Source organism: Chelon labrosus (genome assembly GCF_963514085.1).
Source record: "Chelon labrosus genome assembly, chromosome: 1".
NCBI lineage: Eukaryota > Metazoa > Chordata > Actinopteri > Mugiliformes > Mugilidae > Chelon > Chelon labrosus.
The window spans coordinates 9,330,526-9,350,646 of NC_140337.1; the positions used below are offsets into that span (position 1 = coordinate 9,330,526).

General features: G+C 44.2%; 1 protein-coding gene across 2 annotated transcripts; it reads left to right on the top strand.

Moving 5' to 3' along the window:
- The first annotated feature begins 195 nt into the window (after positions 1 to 195).
- acin1b (apoptotic chromatin condensation inducer 1b) lies at positions 196 to 20,105 on the top strand. 2 transcript variants are annotated; one of them, XM_084543784.1, is made up of 17 exons: positions 196 to 341; positions 2,068 to 2,133; positions 2,237 to 2,348; positions 2,709 to 2,782; positions 3,075 to 4,391; positions 4,757 to 4,839; positions 9,671 to 9,791; positions 13,762 to 13,807; positions 14,875 to 15,020; positions 15,354 to 15,500; positions 15,593 to 15,800; positions 15,932 to 16,077; positions 17,097 to 17,204; positions 17,548 to 17,655; positions 18,096 to 18,456; positions 18,564 to 18,661; positions 18,748 to 20,105. In XM_084543784.1, exons 1-17 carry the CDS (start codon positions 207 to 209, stop codon positions 19,054 to 19,056), a joined length of 3,585 nt encoding a protein of 1,194 aa, XP_084399910.1. In that variant the 5' UTR covers positions 196 to 206; the 3' UTR covers positions 19,057 to 20,105. The 2 variants fall into 2 exon arrangements, with proteins under 2 accessions (XP_084399910.1, XP_084399911.1); XM_084543785.1 differs by having other exon boundaries at positions 3,078 to 4,391.
- Positions 20,106 to 20,121: the final 16 nt, after the last annotated feature.

Below are 20,121 nucleotides of genomic sequence, written 5' to 3' on the forward strand. Positions count from 1 at the left end.
GCTTTTTTTTCTAAATTAAAATATTAAATAAAGTTTGATAAAGAACTCTGTTTAGGAGGTTAACGCGGGCAAATAATGTTTACAAGTGTCACTGCCCTGCAATTTGATTCGGCGAAACCGAGCGTTTCCGGAAACTCCCGAGCAGTGACGCCGAGCAGCAGCCGTAGCGACGCTTGTTGGGAGTTTAGACAAGCGGAGGGAGCAAAATGGCGGACGAAGATATTACGCTTGATGGAAAACCTCTACAATCGCTCCGAGTGGCGGATTTGAAAGCCGCTCTGGAGCAAAGAAACCTCCCAAAAAGCGGGCAGAAAAACACGCTCGTCAAGCGACTGAAAGGGGTAAGTTTTTGCTCGTGTTACGGACGTCTGTGTCGAGTCTGGCTAAGTTCAGCAGGAGGCGAGAGACGGTGGGGGGTTAACGTTAGAGGCCGTGAACGGTGTGGGCTGCAAAGCGGGAACACATAAATCGACACGCACACGTTATTACACGCAAACAACAGTTTTTGTTTTCGGTTAATTGTAACTGACAGTACAACGGAACTGTCTACCCGACGAGTTCTGACTTAAACCGTAACTACTCGCAGTGCACCGTGTTGCACACAGTTGAACTGTGCACCTGTCAAGTCGAGGCCTAAGCTGAGAGTAAGCGAGGCAACAGCCGCTGTACAGTTAGTACATGACAGTGCCCGCGCGTCGTGTGTGTGTGTGTGTGAAATGGGGTTACGGGGGCGCGCTTCGTGATGTAAACACAATTTTACGAGCATTACAAACAGCTAATTCATAAATTTTTAAACGTCAAATTGTTCTCAGCAAAACCAATAACTAAAAAAATTAATATAAACGACGTTTCGGTTGGCTTTGCACTCTGCCAGGTTAGCAGTTCTTGCAGGAAATCAAAAGCGCTAATGCTTATTTGTCTCCCTGGCAACAGCGTCATTAACTGATAATGTGAAAAGCAGAAACACCGTAGATAACCTGTACTCGCTTTTAGCAAAACATCTTTAATAAAGTTGATACTATGCATCGACAAGGTGCTGGTTTTTCATTTAGACCTTTCACAGTGAGTTTATTTGTCGACCTAAAAGTTGTCAAACGCATATATATACTGGAATCAGTAAGTAACCTAACGAACTGAAGATAGACCAGTAACAAAGGCTGATGACCAGAACCAAACATTACACCAGTTCATGGAAACGAATACCTTCTAATTTCTCAGTCCTGCAATAAATCTTATCTTCGTGAATGTTATAATATTCAGCATTTCTTTAAAATATCTGAAAGAGCTGTCGATTCAACTGTGTGTTTACTTTGGCTGTTGTATGTAGTACTTTTTGAATTGTATTGTGCTGTATCGACAGGGGTTTCTATTATTTTGACAACCACATTTTAATCAATAACAAAACCACTTTAGTTTTTAAATTCAATCCAGTTTAACAGCACCTCAAACTATATCCTCTAAAATGATGGTACAGGCCACCTTTACAACATAAACTGAACATTATAACAGTCATGTGGGGAGATTTAGCTCATGGCCGTTATATCCGAGTGCATTTATGTTCATGGATGTTCCTGATGAACTGGCAAGTTACTGTATTTGTATGCATATAGCTATCGGGACGCCCAGCTGCTGAAAACTGCTAAATTCAAACTCCTCGTAATTTACATTACAGTCTTAGAATGCACTAATACTATCATGCATAGTGTTTGATAAGCGTGTAATAAAGGCAACTATATCTCTCTATATAGCTCTTTGTTGGTGGAGGTCAGTGCCATTGTGATTTACATATATTTAAAGCACTGCCGGGGTGAAGCTCAAGCAAGCATTCAGTAGAGTGCAAATTAGCCTGCACTGGTGGTAAGTTAGGATAGTAGTGTTTTCTCTAGGTCTAATGCAGACACTGATAGGATTGCATAGGTCAAAATAAGCTTTATGGTGGAGTCACAACTGAAGTAGCCCTTGAAAAGATAAAATGTTCAGAATTATATTATCTGACTTTGCAGTGTTTTACGTTTTGTTTTTGGTGTTATGTTGTGTAATTTACCTCCCGTTCCTCGTTCCCTGTAGGCTCTGATGCTGGAAAACCTACAGAAGTCCTCTTCCTCTCACAGTGGGCTGCAGCCTAACTCTCAGGTAGAAGGTTTTTTTTTTTAAAGTTGGGTTAGTTTGTTTATCTTCTCATGACGTGACGTGTCATATTTATGTGTGTTTTTGTCCTATTCTGTGTTGCTTATAGATAGGGGAAGAGATGTGCCAGAACAGCTTCATAAAACAGTATCTGGCCAAGCAGCAAGAGCTCCTTCGCCAGAGACTGGAGAGAGAGGCCCAGCGAGAGGATGAAGCTGATGGTATAACACACAAACATACACATTAACAAATTAGACACCAAACATAGTCTCTCCCACAGTCTCTTCAGTTTTATTTGTTTGTGATGTTCTGTACCTAATCTATGATATAGCAGGTTACTGTACTCCTTCATCATGCAAATTTAACTCTTGATTATCCAGCCACTAAAAACATATGATGCTTTGTAGTTTTTTTTTTTTTATATATCTGGACAAGAAAATAATCTCTTAATAAATTACATTTTAAATTATGTATCTGCAGATGATTTAAAGACTTATCAGACCCAGATTGCACTTGTTTAGGATCCAGCGTGTGTGTTTTGGATTAACCTTTAACCCCTAGCTCATGTCCCTGTCTGGCAGAAAGCCCAGCCGTGCCAGAGGAGGACGAAGACCACTCTGAGGACAATGACAGCTCTTCTTATGTCTCAAACAAGGTCAGTACCCTCCACATGCTGTATATAGAGAAATGAAAAAAACTAAAGATTTATCCCACAGAAGTAAATAAAGTAAAGGGAAAAAGTTTTCCCTCAGTATTCTAACTCATAAAATGTAACATGGTGCTTTTACACAAAACACATTTTATAGTACTTATTTATTTCTGTGGTCTTCCGATAGAGCTTGTGCAATCATCACATGCTTGTAAACACCTTAAAACGTATAAATGAAAATAATAAAACTTCAATCATCATGTTTCCTCCACCACTGATTCCCATTATTTGTACCCAGCAGCAGCAAACCATGCCCTCCCACCCCAGGGCTGAAGATAGAGGAGCCGGAGATTCAATGATGGGTCATGGCCCAGGTCCTACCTTCCACCGTCAGGAGTCCTCTGAGGCTCCAGGAGCTAGGATGCAGCGTGGCACCTTTCACCAAGGACACAAGGAGCCACCAGCTCCCTCTCCTCCCCGTGCAGTTGCCTCCCTGTCAGTGCGCGTCCTGGGACAGCCTGACCGCCAGGGACTGCCCCCAGCCGTACCCCGAGCCCCAGAGAAGGAGGGTACCGCACCGAGTGAACCGGGATCGGCTCATCCTGTCCTCCACCTCAGCCGATCTGCCGGAGGTTCCGCAGGAAGCCATGTCAATGAGGACAGCGATGAAGGTGATGATGGTGATGATGAAAGCGACGATGATGAGGATTGGGGGCCTGGCCCTGGTGGGGCACGAAAGGGAAGCAGAGCACCTCCCCCACCGCAGCAGATGCCGCCCAGTGCCCCGTCAGTAGCTGCAAGATCCAAACGCAAGCTTCAGCCTCCGCAGCACATTCCACCTCCACAGGTAAACCACACCCCCATGCAGCTGCGCCATCCCACTCCTCCTCCCTCTCCACCTCCCAATCTGTTCCCCCTTCCTGACACTCCCAAGCAGAGCCCACCTGACGACCAGGAGGGAGAAGGCCCCGAAGGTGTACGTGGCCCTAGGGTGGCGTCTTTTCCACCTCCTACCATGCAGAGGCAAAACTCGGACTCAAGCTCTCGTTCCAGTAGTCCTGAACCCCCTGTGAAGCGCGGGCCGGGGCCACTTTCTCTGCTTGTACACAAGATGGAGTCAGAAGGGGCTTTCTGCGCAGCAGAGTCCACATCAGCTCCTGGTATGTCAGGAGAGACGGCACACTCCTCGGCCGGGTCTTCCAGTGAATCTCCACTGCAAAAATTGGAGACCAAGAGGCAGCAAGAGAACAGAGAGAGGGAAGAAGAAAGAAAAATGAAGGAGGAGAAGGAGAGAGAACAACAGAAAGAGTTAGAGAGAAAAAAACAGGAAAGGGAGAAAAAGCAGTTGGAAGAAGAGAAGGAAAAGGAAAGAAAACGACTGGAGGAGGAAAAAGAGAAAAAACGCCACGATGAGGAGAAGAGAAGAGAGGAGAAAAGGCTCAAGGAGAAACAGGAAAAGAAGCAAGAGGCAGCCAGTAAACACAGGGTGGTGGTGACTGAGGCCCAAGATACAGGTTCCTCATCAGATTCTGACTCAAAATCAGACTCCTCCTCTAACTCATCACAGTCGTCCTCCTCCTCTGGAGATGAAACCCAACATGCCAGGCAGACGAAGGTTAGTGATCATTGGTGTCAGTCCTTCTCAAAGCCACAGACACAATGCAGTATCACTTGGAATCACTTTACGCTGCTTTGTGGTGTAAATTATTTGCCATGCTAGTGTCTGTGCACCAGACTGAAAGGTGTTTTATTATGTGTTTTATCAGCGCACAGTTCTCCTGACAAATTATTGCATAGATTTGGCTGACATTTCTTTATTATTTTTTTCTATTTGACATTTTTCTTCATTCCAGTATGTATTTAAAAGAAAACTAGCATGTTTTCTAGTGTGGCTTAAGATTGACATGTTCTTTAATGTTACATTTCTTTGGACGCATTTCCATTTGGATTTCCTTGTTTTTACTCTCAATCATCTCACAGAAGGCAGACCAAGGACAAGACGATGAAGATGAGATAAAGACTAACTCGAGTAAAGTGGCGGAGAAACGACACCTTCCAAAAAGGTAAGTTTTACATTAAATAACATTAAAATACAGACAACCTTAAGAAGTGGAGTTATACTGTATCCGGCTGAATTTGAGAAGTCCCGTCTTGCTTTATCTATCACTTCTTTCTATCTTGTGTACCGTGTACTCTATTTAGTCGGATCTGGTACATATATTTTTGAAGGGGTTCCCATCTCCTATCTTCAGGCTAGCATAAATGTGGCACTGACATCTTATCCCTCCTAAACATATTATGTCCAATTTAGGAATTTTTATACCATCCCTAGACCGCCTCAGTCATTTCAGTTTTGTTTTAACAGACCTTACTTAGAGTTTTATGGTTTTAAGGACAATGAAATTAATTGGAGTTATAACTTTTTCAAACACTGAATTTGCTGAATAATTTATCACACAAACACAAAGACACAGGACAGTATTTGGATTCTTGATATCTTAGCTTGCTTTTACATTAACTAGCGATGGTTATTATAAAACACATTTTAAGATTAACCCTCTCACAAAAGTTGTTAAATTAGATGTGCTTTTAAAAATCACAACATCTGAACATGTCTTCAAATCCAATACAATTTTCTGCATGGATCTTTTCTGGCTATGTGGTCATGCTCCTGTAAAGCTGTTTGCTTTTATCAATTCATCCTTGAGAGGCAAGAGAAAAAATGGTCGCTGTTTTTTGTATTCAAGAAATCCCCATATTTTTTTGTGTAGTATTTGAAGTAAACGAGAACACAGTTTTTGTGATTTGTCTATTACATAGAGGTCACAATTTAATCATATTATGCAGTATTTACTGCTACAACAGGAACGTCTGCACTGAAGATAGATAAATAAACTGATGTGCATTATGTTTGTAAGCTTTATTAACCTGTGTTTTACTGATACGTTTATTGGCTGTGGCTTAAACTGAGGTGCTTGTTCACATTAACAATGGAAATAATTAACTTTATGTTTCACTGGTTGGGCTGTAGGAGCAAGTCATTTAAATATGACTCAGTGATGAATGCTCAAAGGTTTCTCACGTACTCCCAGCAGCAAGTAGTATTTCTTGTCAGGCGGTTAGTGGGACAGCCCCACAGCTGCTGTGGATAATGCTCCTTTTTTCTCTGAAAATGGTAATTTTCTGCATCCAGTCTTTTTTGCTTTCCTCAGTTGTTTTTTTCGTGTAAACGTTCTTTGTTTATAGCATAAAGTGTATTATATTCAACGCAGTTTGTTTATTAATAAGTATGGGTGTCGCGTTTGAGCGTCACACCGAGCTTTTATTTTGGAAATCCTGAACCGGAAGGCAGCCGGTATCCATTCTTTTAGGCTTGACGATGGTCGCGCTAGCCAACATGGCCGTCATGCATGCATTGCATCCCTGATGCCGACGCAGTATACGGCTAATCAGCAATAGAAACGATTTCGCCGGATTTATTTTATTCCGCGTTCCTGATTTCAACCCACGCCTGATCAGAATCAGAGCCAGCGACAGTGTCATTTTTTACCCCTGGGGGTTTCCTCTCAAGGCCGGCCATAATGCTGTCCGAAGGCAACAAAAACGGGTAAGAGTAAGCCAGAGGGCGAGTCAAGGCTTCAGGTTGCTGGTTGTACTTTTACCCCAGTTATCCAGAAACCAACGGGGATACATTAGGTGTCGTTTTCTACCGCTGTGCCCTGCTGGCTGGCTAGCAGCTCCTGTCTGGCTGTTAAATAGCATGTCATCAGTTCACGGCCTGGTTATGAGCGTGTTACATGTTCGCCCATGTGAGGAGGACCGGGGGTGGGGACGTCGGTGAAAGCCTTTTGTTGCTTGAAGGAGCTGGGAAGATTTTTTTTCGGGGGGGAAGGGGGTCTCCTTTCTTTGATCGTTTCCAAAAATAGCTTTTCATTGGAGGTAGCACTTATGAATAAATAATGGCCTCAGGTTTTATGGTGTAAGGAGGAGGAGAAGCATGTGGACATTGATTTCTCTCCTTCTGTTCTTCCTGACCTCTTCATTTTCTCTCATGCAAGCAGAGCTTTTATTTCCAATACACATTTTTTTTTTTTTAGGATGTCAGGACCTTAAAGTCCAAATCATTCTGTTCAACATTTGTATTTTTGGGTTTGCGTGGTTGAAGCTGCTAATGATCTCACTGTTGTCATGGGAGATCATTAAAGCAGACATCTGCTAGCTGTACAGTCTGTTAGCTGGTCCCTTATGGTGTGATATAATTCTCCCAACTGGCACCAGCATTCACACTCAGGTCCCCTGGGTGCTGACTACATGTCTGATTTGAGTAGTGACAACGTTTGGTTCTTTATGTGGTCAGACTGTTAATTTGGACTTGATACGAGTAATTCTCTTAAACTGCCTCGAATAAGAATTTATTTTCATCATCACGTTATTGTTGTACTTAAGTGCGCTTCATCATTCCTGCCTAGTCGTATGAACTCAAAGCTGTTTAAAAGTAAACCGAGGGGGCAGACACAATTATTAACTCCTTTCTTTCTCTTTCGTGATCATCAGCCCTTTCTCCTGTGCTCTGTGGGGTTGTATTTCAAGCTGACATCTGTCTCCCTTTATAGCCTGTGCAGGTGTGTCTCTGGTTGTGCCCACGTAGAACACATGCACATAGACAATAAAATCCACACCTAGGGCAGATGAGGAGAATATGTGTGTGTGTGGTGTGGAGGAAGGAAAAATACTGTCCTCTTGCTGACACTCCTGTCAGTGACTAATCTCTCCGAATGCAGAAATACGCCATGAAACTTCGCCAGTAGCTGCCTTGTGTGTATGAGAAAGGCCAGGTGAGGCTGTAATTATTTGCTTACAGAGAGATTTTGCAGCAACTGTTGTCAGTCTTTAAAGGAAGTGAAGGGAAAGTCTTTTGTTTCCACTGCCATAACTACTTAAAAAAGCTCTGAATTCGAGACAAATCATGTTGCAGATTGTGGTATTTCTTTGTTTAACTTAAGAAATGAGCAAGTGTTTTCAATCTCGCCATATTTAAACTATGAAATACAACGCAAAGAACTGAGCAAAGTGAACATGGTAATGAAGAAAAGGATGCTAGAGGATGTGATTCTCCCACCTACAGGGTGCTGCCTCGGTGCCTGTGTCATCACATGGAGGCAGCGGAGGAGGCTTTTGATAATGCTGGCAGGGGAAGTTGAGGGAGCAGCTAAAAATATAATTGTTTTTATTCTCCATCTTAGATAACAGCAATAAAAATATGAGCAGAAGGCCTTGTACTGTGTGAGGTCTCAGTAACCGTGGCTTTCACTTGCTGAGTTAGTGATGCTTTTATTTTTTTCTATTGGCCATCTACCTGCATGGATCAAACGAGGACCACACACTGTGTCATCTGTATGTATTTGAAGTATGAGTTAGTTTGAGGAGTGTTGATGACCCTGGGTGTCAGGTTAGCTGTTAGCTGGTGAGTTATTTATAGAAAGCGTGACCCAGATCACTGGCCTCCAGCACCATTCCTCTGACTTTTTTTTTCTTCTTCTTCTGTCTTGTCCTACACATCGTTTTGTCTCCTTGTACCTCTACGTTGGTCACTCTTGAGAGCTGAGCTTGAAGGCAGTTTTGGTTGTCTTTGTCTGGATTATTTAGGCCACGTCCACACGTACGAAAACGATCTTTTCCCTCTCCGTTTTCCCTGGCATCATTTCAAGAATATCCGCGTCCACACGGATCCGCTTCAGCACGACTGAAAACGCTACTTCATATTCCAGGCCTATAGGTGGCGCTGTTTCAGTTTCAGAAATTTACCAAAAACGTAGAGGAAGAGGCGGAGCATGCGCATTAAGCTTGAGCGCTGTTTACAAATCGGCTTTAGAAGAAACCAAACTCAAGGAGAAATGATATTTTGCCCTAGTAACCCTAATAGGCTCAATATCTTCTCCAGCAGGAACACGAGCATGTAGTCCGCCATTGTTGTTGATGTTGTTATGAGACGTCTCGCGGGATATAAGAGGTGGAAGGCTACTCGAGGGGTGTGGCGATGACATCATTGTTTTCTCCGTTTTCGCCGTCCACACCGAAACGCAAGAGGTGCGTTTGCGAATTTTTCCACCCTGGGACCCGGTTTCAGAAAAGTGCGTTTTAGGGCAATGCGTTTACAGGATTCGTGTGGACGATCGGCCAAAACGATGCAAAACATCTGCGTTTAGACCAAAACGCGTTTCCGTGTGGACGGCCCCTTAGTGTCTTTACTCATTCATCTCAAAGATCATTTACATGTCAGTTAACCTCCAGGCACAGTCATGAACTAACTGGTTCTACCTAACCAACCGACCCAAACAAAACGAGTTTAAATTTATCGTAAAAGAAAATGATTTCACAGTTTAAATGCATCATTTGTATTGTGTGCTCACTTTTGCATGCCTTTAACTCATTAATTGTCAGCATCTGTTGCAGGCTCTGTGTCGACGAAAGCAAATCTGTGAATCGTTTCAATGCTTTTGAAGTTTTAGGGTTGTTTCTGCACCCATGCAGTCTAGTTAATTACAGTGAACCACCAATCAGAAACGTTAAGTGCTTTATATCCTATAAAAATAACTTCCAAAAGCATTATTTATACATTTTAGATAAAAGTGTTGGTTAAAGCGGCTGAAAATAAACAAAAGTTGCAATATTGATATACTATATATATAATTCAACAACATGTCATCACGTCAGCAAATCCTACTCAAAGGTTGTCTTGTATTGACGGCATATATAAAGTGCTAACAGGCCTTGTCATCAAAGTGATTGAGTGTGTGATTGTGGTTATTATCCGTGCTTTCTAAAAATAAGAGGCTAACCTACTTTCTCTAACCCTTCCCGTCCCTGCTCACCCCGACCGTCTTCCTCTTACAGGGAGGTGTCGGAGCCCAGCGCAGCCGCTGTCACGGAGGTGGAACCGGACTCGGAGAGCTCCATGGCCCAGCAGCCAGCCTCTGGGGCTGAGCCGGAGAACAACGAGACCCGCCTGGAGGAGGTAAGGTCACTGAGAGGGTGTGGGCGTCCGGCTCTTTGCTCTGTATCCCACTAACCTGCATCCTCACTCATATAAAAGCATGTGGTGTTATCAGTGGGGTGGGTGGTGGGGGGGGGGGGGGGGTCACTCAAAACCAACACAACCCAAATGAAGGTCTCTTACACCTATCTAGATTTTATCCTTTTAAATATCAATCAGTGTGCAATATTTCCTTCCCTTTAACCTCTTAAAAGATTATCAGATTGCTCAATTGGATCTTTGACTAGGTGAATGAGCAGGGGCTGAGTTGGAATTGGGTCCTGGGGGTAAAGAGAAATGAGCTCATCCCTTCCATCTGCTTTTAATGCTACTAATGGGTATTATTTCATAACAAGCTAATTGATGTAGATGATCTCTCACACACGTCTGTGGCTGGGGCCTGCAGAGATATGAAAGTAGTGATGTGTGTTAGGAAGAGAAAGTATCATTAAGGCTTAAAGACCCTGACACACCGAGCCAGGCGGAAGTGTTGCCGTGGCTCTTACTGACCGCGAACGAATGGAAAATAAGGAAATGGGGGAGATTCTAGGTTTTGCTCCAATTTGTGTTTATTTATATATTGTTTTATCACTATTCAGAACTACAATGACACTATTTCAAAAAGGATTACAGTCATTGATATTTTTTCCCATATGTAACTAAGTCTCTGTTCAACTATTGTCTTTGCAGTGCACCTTTTATTAGTACAAGTTTGTTTACATGGCGTGTCAGGCTCTTTAGAGTTTTCCCATAGACCACAGTGTTGCATTTTATAGCTTCAGATAAAAGCTTACTGGCGTTGAAACCAGCTTCATCAATCCAGTGAAGAGATAATCATACATTACATTTTAGGCATATTAGATTAGAGCTTCTACGCTACTGAAGTTACTATCAGTGTGTGTCTTACTGTGTCTGTGTTTATTGGTTTCGTTTCCCCCCCCTTGGGTTTGCATGAGTAATGGACCTGACAGTGTGTAGAGATACATCAGGGCTTGTTTCTGCTGTTTTCTATCCTCTCTGCTCTTTTGCCTCCTCCTCTGACACTGCATCTGTCTCATTCACTCTCTCTTCCCTTCTTTATACCTTTCCTTTCCATCTTTTGCCTATGTATCCCATCATAAACGCTTCTCTCTCTCTCACTATATATATTTATGGTGTGATTGCTGTTTAAAACCCCATTGATTGCTTTGTTATGAAGGTGCCCATGCCTCTTCCATTGCCCCTATTGGTACCTGCTGCGTACTACTACTACCACCACCACCACCACCTCCTCCACTTCTCCTCCTCCTTCAACTCCTGTCTCGCTATGCCCAAGTGCGTCGCTGGTACCTGAATTAGGCCAAGAGTCTACAACCCTAATGGCCCCTGAGTAAAGCCAGAGCCTGCGAGGCCTCCAGTGTAGCCCCTCCACTGACACGCTGAGCCAGCAGCGACTGGAGCTTGCGTCAGACCACCACCGACGGCAGCGGCAGCCATGGCAACTGGAGCAGCACACAGTTGTCATGGTAACGCGGCCACAGGGTTTGGAAGCCTGCTCGCTGATCTGAACCGGACTGGACTCTGCTGCACTGTACGGTGGAGCTGGAGGAAAGGTTTAAGGGAAGTGGAGGGTGTCTGACGCTCTGTATCACCCCTCATTCCCGCCTTTCCCATCTTCCAGTTTGTGGATAAACACAGTCTGCAAGCGTCATCTGCGAAAAGCCAGACGTGTGTAACTCAACAAAACTCTTGAGCACTAACACTAATTCTACCTCTAATCCTGCGCTGCCCCCTGCTTGTGGGGTGGAGGAATGACTTTGTGACTGAGTACTCCTGCAGTGACCCCTACAGTGATCAGGGCTTTGATACGATCACTCCTTTGGGATGTAAGCCGTAAAACACACGCCAAGGAGCAACTGAAATAATCTGCTCATAAGAGATGATTATGGGACAATTTTATTGGACAACTTGGACAACTAAAATCTGTGTCGGTGGACATGACAGGCTGATGTGGACTTTACACTTTTAAACCTCTGGAGCACTGATAAGGATACCGGTCTGCCTGACGAGCTTCCCAGCGTTTTTAAAGGGGACTGCTTTTCAACTCAAACTGGCCGTGCGTGGAAATGTATGAACATAATCGAAGTTGCCACTGACTGTATTGTTTTCCTGAACTGCACCAGTTCCAGTTGGATAGAGACTTTAAAGGGGACAAACTGCCAAGGACGAGTAATCTGACGCAGATTATGCAGCGTGACTCTTTGTGACAGTGATCAGCCTCATTGATTGTCTCCACTCAGCCAGGGAAGCTGGATATACCCAACAAATGGCTGCCACTTCTTTCCCTGCGGCCACGTCGTCAGTGAACTCAAACGTGATTCAGAGGATGTTTCAACGGGAGGACAGTGGACCTGGCAGACGGATGCTGCTGTCACTTAATGATACGATTATCTCTTTGCCACACTTGCAGCGTCTTTTCTTCTTGTGTGATTTCACGTGAGCGCAGAGACATTCACGCCAGCATTGCCACAACACCCTGCTTTCCTGGATTGTAATTTAACAAAGACTGGATTATTTTTTTTCCCCATCTTCCCACTCAGAGACTGAAAACGGATCTTCCTCCTGTTCATACTTTCCGGCTATGGATGTACAAACTACTACATGAAATCAAAGAGACATTGCAGATGCAGCCAGTTTTCAGAGTCTCTTCCAGGGCTGTTGGACAACAGAGACATCTACGACAAAGAAAGACAATAGCTTCAAGCTTCACAACTTTGATTTTGAACTCATCAGATGTTTCTCACAGATCATGGACACTGACAAAGCAAACCTCACCCCCCCACCCCCTTCAGAAACGCATCAGAAGACACATTGAAACCTCAGAAAGACTGAAATCTGACTCTAGCCATCAGTGGGTCAACTAAAGTCCTCCCAGCCCTGATCAAGAAAAAAAAAACATTGATCAATACCTGCCTGGTGGCTTATCTTCACACTCAAACCGAGCCCTGCCCTCACTCCTCTGCCTTCTCTGATTGGATCCTTGTTGCCTAGATACAGTACACTGTCGTGCGGTTGGGCCATAGTCGAGCCAGTAAGGAATCAGGTGTCAAATGGTACCAGGAAATGACTTGTGATTATTCCTCTATTTAAAATGTATACATTTTTAAAGGAATACCTTGTATAGAAGAATCTTTCTCTAGTCTTTGCAATTTAGTCCAAAATTTTGAACGCTCAGTTTTTATTTGATATGTTTACACCAATATGAAAGTATGACAACTCCGCATACATTTGAATTCAGCATTGATCAGATCATGACGTCTTCAGCACTCTGTTCTCCTCTTCTGCTCATTGGCACTAATAATCAGTAACACCATCGCTCAGTTTCAGCACTTCACTCAGCTACATGTCATTACCTTAATGTTTAATTAGTACCAACACATCATAGACAGATCATAACGAATGATAAAGTTACTATAAACCAACATGCTACCATTATACAACGTGTTTCTTATTCTTTAAAGGTTCACTCAGATACATGGAGGCACTTTGCCAGTCGTTTCTGTTCTCAAACACCATCTTGTAATAGGATACCCCATTAAGATGTGACCTAGTTTGTTTCACGCAGGCCTACTCACGTCCTAATGCACATCACGTAATTGCTTATTGTAAGAGTTCATCACTCGCACACGAGTAAAAAAGCATAAAGATTTATCTTGGTGTCTCTGAGCAGAGGCAGAGGGCGGAAATGTGTCTGGAGTCTCTTATCGACCAGAGAACCTAGTCATTAATGTGGTGCAGTCAGGGCCTCTAGGCTTCTGTTACTTTAAACCCCCGTCCCCCCACCCCCTCCTCCACTTTTACTGTTTCACCTCCTCTCTGTTGTTGCCTGTTTGGGTTTGGACTTTTGGTTCTCATCTTGCCCCGCACCCCTGGGGTTTCTGTATGTTCTCTCTTTGTCCCCCTCTCCTTCCAGAGCACCACTCCTAAGGCTTTCGCTGCCCGCAAGATATCCTTAACCAGTAAGTATACCAGTTACAGGTTTGCCTGACCCCTGGACCAAGGAAAGAAAAAAAAATAGATTTTAGTATCTGGCACACCTGTAAGGAATTCAAGTTGCAGTTCCCAGTGATGACTGGTAGTGAACACGAGAGCTGAGTCATTGTCCTGCTCAGAGTAAAATAACACATTTAGTTACTGGTTTGCCAATATGAAATAAGACAACACAACTGCAACACACTGGGTGTTCCTCAGAATAAAATGGCTGGAGATTAGACAGAAGGATCCTCAAGTGAAAATAGATGCATTTTAATTTAACAGTCCTGCTCTAAATCTGAGCTTCATGAAGGTTGTGTTTCAACTGTGTTTTCATTATGGAAGCTGTGGTTTGTCGTACTATTGAACTGCATTGTGTTATATGGATACATCCTTCCATTATTTTGACATTTTCCCCCCAAATGATCATATTACATCAACTGAACATTATAACCGTCTTGAAAGGGATTTGTGCAGAATTAGGATGCTTTTGTTTTCACTAGGGCACCTAATAATAAATTAACCGTCTTCGTGTGAAATGACATCTTTGTTCATCCTTTCACACTGAAGAGGTTTGGTAGCAACTTAGTGATAAAGGGTAACGTAATGTTGCTGGCTTGGCTCACACAGCTACTTGGAAATAATCATTACCCTGCAGTGTTCAACGTGCTGCAGCAGGGATCCTGTCCATGTGTGTGGCCTCACGACAAGTTCACGCTATAGTTCTCTGTTGCATGGTTCCTTTCTTCCTCACTATATTAAACACTTCCTTCAGCTCTGTTCACACAAGCCCTCATAATAGCTGCTAACATCGTGACAAACAACTTAACATTTATTTAATTGAGTATCAGAAAATAGTGAGGGAAACTTTTTACTCTGTTGATTAATTATACATTCTGTAAACTTAATTAAGTTACTGCCAACTCATGATCGAAGTATCAGGGTTGAAGTATTTAAGCAATTATTCATCTGAGCTTGCAGTAACTTGCCAGTAAAGACCTGTTCACCCATCCCTGTCGATGATAAACTACTTCTTTTTTTTAAACTCCTGCAGGCAGCAAGACATCTCCAGCCACCACAGATGGAGGAGCAGGAGATCCAGAGACGGGAACGGCAGCGGGGAGGAAGAGGCGATGGGGCTCCAGCACGGCAGTCACTGCTAAGAAACCATCCATCAGTATTACTACTGACTCACTGAAGGTACTGACACAGCATAGGAACAAGTACCTGGAGTCCTGCCAGTAGTTTTCAGTCTGAGCTGATATTTTCTGCTCTAGGATGACATTTACACGATTCCTGTTGCAAAATGTAGACGCATTGCTGGAGTGGAATTTACTCGTAATAGGGCCAGTTGTAAGCCTGAACTGCACCGCAACATTTGAATCAATCCCAGCTTGGTTTTTAAAATTTTTTGAGACTGCCAGATATTCAGTTTGAAGTAAGACCTAACAAAGGCAGATCAAATAATTCAGTGTTTCTTTCTCTTCTCCTGTTTTGTCTTTTCCTCCATCTTCTCTTGTCTCTGTCCTTCAGTCTTTGATCCCAGACATCAAAATAAACCAGGAGGCAGTGGTGGAGCTTCACCCGGAGGAGCTGCAGTTGTCTGGAGATGAAGAAAACATGGACACCAGCCGGGCCGACCCAGACAAAGGCCTCAAGATCCGACGCACCGTCACCCAGGTAAGGGGAAGCATATCGGTGCTGTTTGTAGTTGTGATTCTCATCTCAGCGCTAACAGAGATGCTGATTAAATCCTGTAATTTTTCCCCTAGGTTGTCCCTGGTGACAACCAGGAAAATGGACAGACAATTAAGGATGAAGAAGAAGAAGAAAAAGAAAAAGAACAACAACAAGAAGAAGTGGAGAAAACAGAAAGAGAAATACAACGCAGGTCGTCCAGAGACAAAAGGAAGAACAGTGTCTCTGAAGAAGCCTCGGAAACACAGACATCTGTCAGCCTGGATGGAGAGGCAAAGAAAGGTAAACTGCTTCTCTGAAAAGTTGGTGGTTTTAATTGCTGCAAATTAGTGGGTATAAATCTCTTCCTTCTGTCTCCCACACTCCCTCTGGCAGTATAAACACTTCTCACCTCTCCCTCATCTTTCCCTTAGTTACTCCCAGCGACAGCCTGGTGCGTCGCTCCATAAGCCAGCAGAAGTCTGGTGTATCGGTCACGATCGACGACCCCGTCCGCACAACCAAGCAGCCCTCACCGCCTCGTGGAAAAGTCTCTAACATCATCCACGTGACAAACCTGGTGGGTTTTTTTTATCTCTGTGCGTTACATCCCAAGTAGTCGTTCTTCCATGTCAGTAAAACCTCCCTCAACACCAGATCTTGCTTTATTGTTTCCTTGGTGTACAGAAATGTTTTTCATGAATGACGTGTACTGTGTAGATGCCAGTGGGAACCACATCATCAACATACCCGTAATTAGAGTCGGGAACACTTGCCCAGATGTGATGGCTGTAGCTAGGCAGTACCTAAACCTGAAGGCTGGGTGCATGACTAAACGGACTATGACAAGACTAGGCATCACACATTTAATGACTGCCATTTGTACATTTTTCTCCACTTGCGTCATAAAAGGAAGCCTTATACGTGGTTGTACGTGGGTCAAGTATTTACCATATTTCTAAAGTCTCCCAGATTTATAGATCACAGGAGATCTTCCACTACAGTATCCAAACAAATGAGACTGAAAGACTAAAGCTGTTAGGCCACAATGCTCATCAACATTTTTGTTTACCAGAAAACCAACAAAGCTGGTGGATTAAATGGATTTAAAGTGTAGAAGCAACTTTGCTCCTCCTTGATTTTGAACGCTTAGTGGAGTGAAAGGATGTGATGTTTGGCCTGAGGGGGGCGCTAAAGGGAAAGAAAGACGCTGAAATGTAATGGGTTATTGTCTGAACTGTGACCATTATAGGACACGTAGCAGTAATCTCCAAACACAGTTGAAACTGGTGGAAATGCAGTCATTCTCATGAAGAGTGGAACTAGTGCATCATGTTGGTGGAGCTAGATGAAATATGAGGACATAAATAAAATCACCAGGACTCGTTTATATTGGGAACATGCGCGTCTGTAGCAGGTTTTGACATTTAGTAGTTGTCAAGATGTTTCACTATGGACCAGCATCATCATTCATAGAGCCACACCATTAGGTTGCTATTGTGGATGATTCTCCTGAAGTAAATAATCACAACTCAGAGATCTGAGAATCTGTTACCTTGATGCATGAGGTAACTTTTCATGTCCTTTCGTATCTCACAGGTACGGCCCTTCACCCTGGGCCAGCTCAAAGAGCTGCTGAGCCAGACAGGCAGCCTGGTGGAGGAGGGCTTCTGGATCGACAAAATCAAGTCTCACTGCTATGTCACGGTACGTACCAACAAATACCTTTATAATTGGGAGCAGAGGCATGACGTTGGCCAGCTATTAACCAGGACCCGTTTGAAGCACGTTGTTCAGATGAACCCGCGCTGTTTTAAGTGACGTCACCAGAGGAGTGTGTACGTCTTTGTACATCTATTATTTTTGTAGAAGGTATATTTATGCTCAGGCATTAATAGCACTTGCATTTATTTTGCTACTACCACACAAACCATCACCTCCATGATCTCATCCATCTGGCTCCATCTGTTCCCCCTACTGTCTATTTTTGAGACTCTGAAAGTAATATATTCTGCATCTTAACCTCTGTCCTCTCCTCCTGTCTTCACAGTACACTACTACAGAGGAGGCGGTCGCTACCAGAGCTGCTCTCCATGGGGTTAAATGGCCGCAGAGCAATCCCAAAGACCTTAGTGTGGACTTCTGTGAGCAGGATGAGGTAAACCATAAACAAACTGCGTTGCTGTCAGCGCACAAAGGATGTAAAATGATTGACAGTACATTAAATTGATGATCTTGTTTTGATTTAGTTATTGAAAGATGATTTTACTGCACTGGTCACAAACTACAGTCCTGGTTATTTTGAACCAAACATGTAAGATTACCTCCCCCTGTTGATGAATCATTGCCGTACACTCAAGCATCTGCTGTGCCACGTTACAGGCAACTAGTTCTGTCAACGGTGAAAGGCGTGAGGAATGAAATATTAACAGGTTTATTTTGGGAGCAGTTTCAGATGGACACTCAAATACTGTTAAACCTGATCTCAGACAGTAAACAGTGGCCTAAATGAAGCATTTCTAAATGATGGCTCATTAGTTTATTATTCCCCATACCAACTTTTCTGTAATTTGCCTCTCCATCCTTTTTGTCTCACAGCTGGACTTTCACAAAGGTGTCCTGAAGCCAGATAAGGAGGAGGATCAAGTCGCCCAGCCGGCTGTTCCTCAGAACCGGCTGCCCCCTCTGATGCCTGAGCGAGACAGAGACCGCGAGAGGGACAGGGACAGGGAGCGCGAACGAGACCGCGAGCGGGACAGAGGCGTCCGCGATCTGTGGGCGGAGCGAAAGAGGGAGATGGAGCGCCGGGAAAAGGCGCGAGGCGAGCGGGAGTGGGACCGGGACAAGGTCCGGGAATTCGCGCGGCCGGGTGAGGACGAGCGGCGATCGAGGTCCAGAGACAGAGAGAGGAAGAGGAGAGAACGAGCCAAGAGCAAGGAGAGGAAGACTGAGAAGAAGGGTAAGACACCTCACTCAGCCTCATTTCCCCCCAAATCTGTAACGGATCATTTGATGCTTCCACCAGGGTTGGGCTGTCTGTATAATTTTCCGTTCTCCTTCCAACAGAGAAGGGAGATGAACCTCCAGCCAAACTGTTAGACGACTTGTTCCTCAAGACTAAAGCAGCTCCATGTATATACTGGCTCCCCCTCACTGAGGAGCAGGTTGGTCCTACACATGTCCACATTATTTTGTCTTCAGGTTTTGTTGACGTGTCATTCACACCCAAACTGTGCTTTGTGTCCACCAGGCCACACAACGTCTTCTAGAACGCACAGAGCGACAAAAAGAGCGCGAGCGAAGGCGCGAGGAGGAAGACAAGAAACGGGAGGAGGAGAAGAAAGAGAGGCTGAAGAGCCGGGAGAAGGAGGGAGGCGTGGCTGCAGCTGGCGGATCGGCTGGGCGAGGACCCGACGGAGACAGGGAGCGGGACCGCGGCCGAGAGAAGGAGGGGGACAAGAGGAGGGACGGCAGCCACCGACCGAGACGACCCTCGCCGGGCACCGGTGGCGGACGGCGGTCACGTAGTCGTAGCAACCCCAGGGACAGACGCCGCTGAGGGCCTGGAGGCCGCCAGGAAAGTTGAAGAGAGAGGGAAGCAGCGTAGCAGAGGACGCAGCAGGCAGGAAGTCTTTTGGTTGAACCATCTCTTTCCTCGTGTTCGGGACTTGTCTGGCCCTCACTACCTGCCCCGCTGTGCTTTCATTGGTCCACTTCAATGCCAGCGTTGTCTTCCACACACTTCTACCATTTCCCCCCCCCCCCCCCCCCCCCTCACCGTCATTACAGATAACCTGGTTCCCTTTATGGTAAAATGTCAGTTCTTCTGTTCTCTTTCTGTCTTCCAGAAGCAAAATTCAGTCCTTTGTCCTGTAGAGAGCAGCGTTTCTCCTCGTCTGTGTGTAGTGCCGTTAATTCTCCTCCATTGAAGAAAAGAAGCAGAGTGTGGTTGTTTTCTGGCTCGCCTCTTCATTTTGTCCCAAACCATTTTGTTTGAGGTTTGGGAGCCCGCCTCTTTATTTTAGTTCTGCGGGCACACAGTTCCTTCCTTCCTTCCTCCTCAGAGCCCTGTAATAAAACCAGTCCAAAATAGATCCCTGACCTTTACGTATTTTCTAGGATCAGTTTTAATGTTGCACTCGGCGCTAAGATTCTTTTATATGTGACTAAATTCACAGGCGAAGCGAGGAAAGTTTGATTTGACCTTTTATGAATCATGTGTTTCTTTTTTCCCCCCCCTCAGCCTCGGATGGTTGTTGTGTGTTACTGCAGGTAAAGTTAGAGTAATAATCTTCACCTCCCACAAAGATACAACAGGTCTCAACACTGTAACGTAGAAAATAGGAAGAGACGCGGTATTATGCCTGAGTTTGTCTTTAGTGCATATTTTTGGCAACGGGGAGGAGAGGAAACGCCTCCTCTGACCCTTCAATCATATATTTAAGAAGAGGTAAAAATAAAAACATTTATAGAGGAATGGTTACAATTTTAATATTTTTAATTTTTAGTTTGAAACTGTTTTTTGATTTTGTTGCTTCTCTTCTTCCTCCTCCCAGTGCTGAATGTACCGAGAGTTTAAAAATGAATAAATTTAAATTGGTTATCACATCGTCTGCTTGGATTA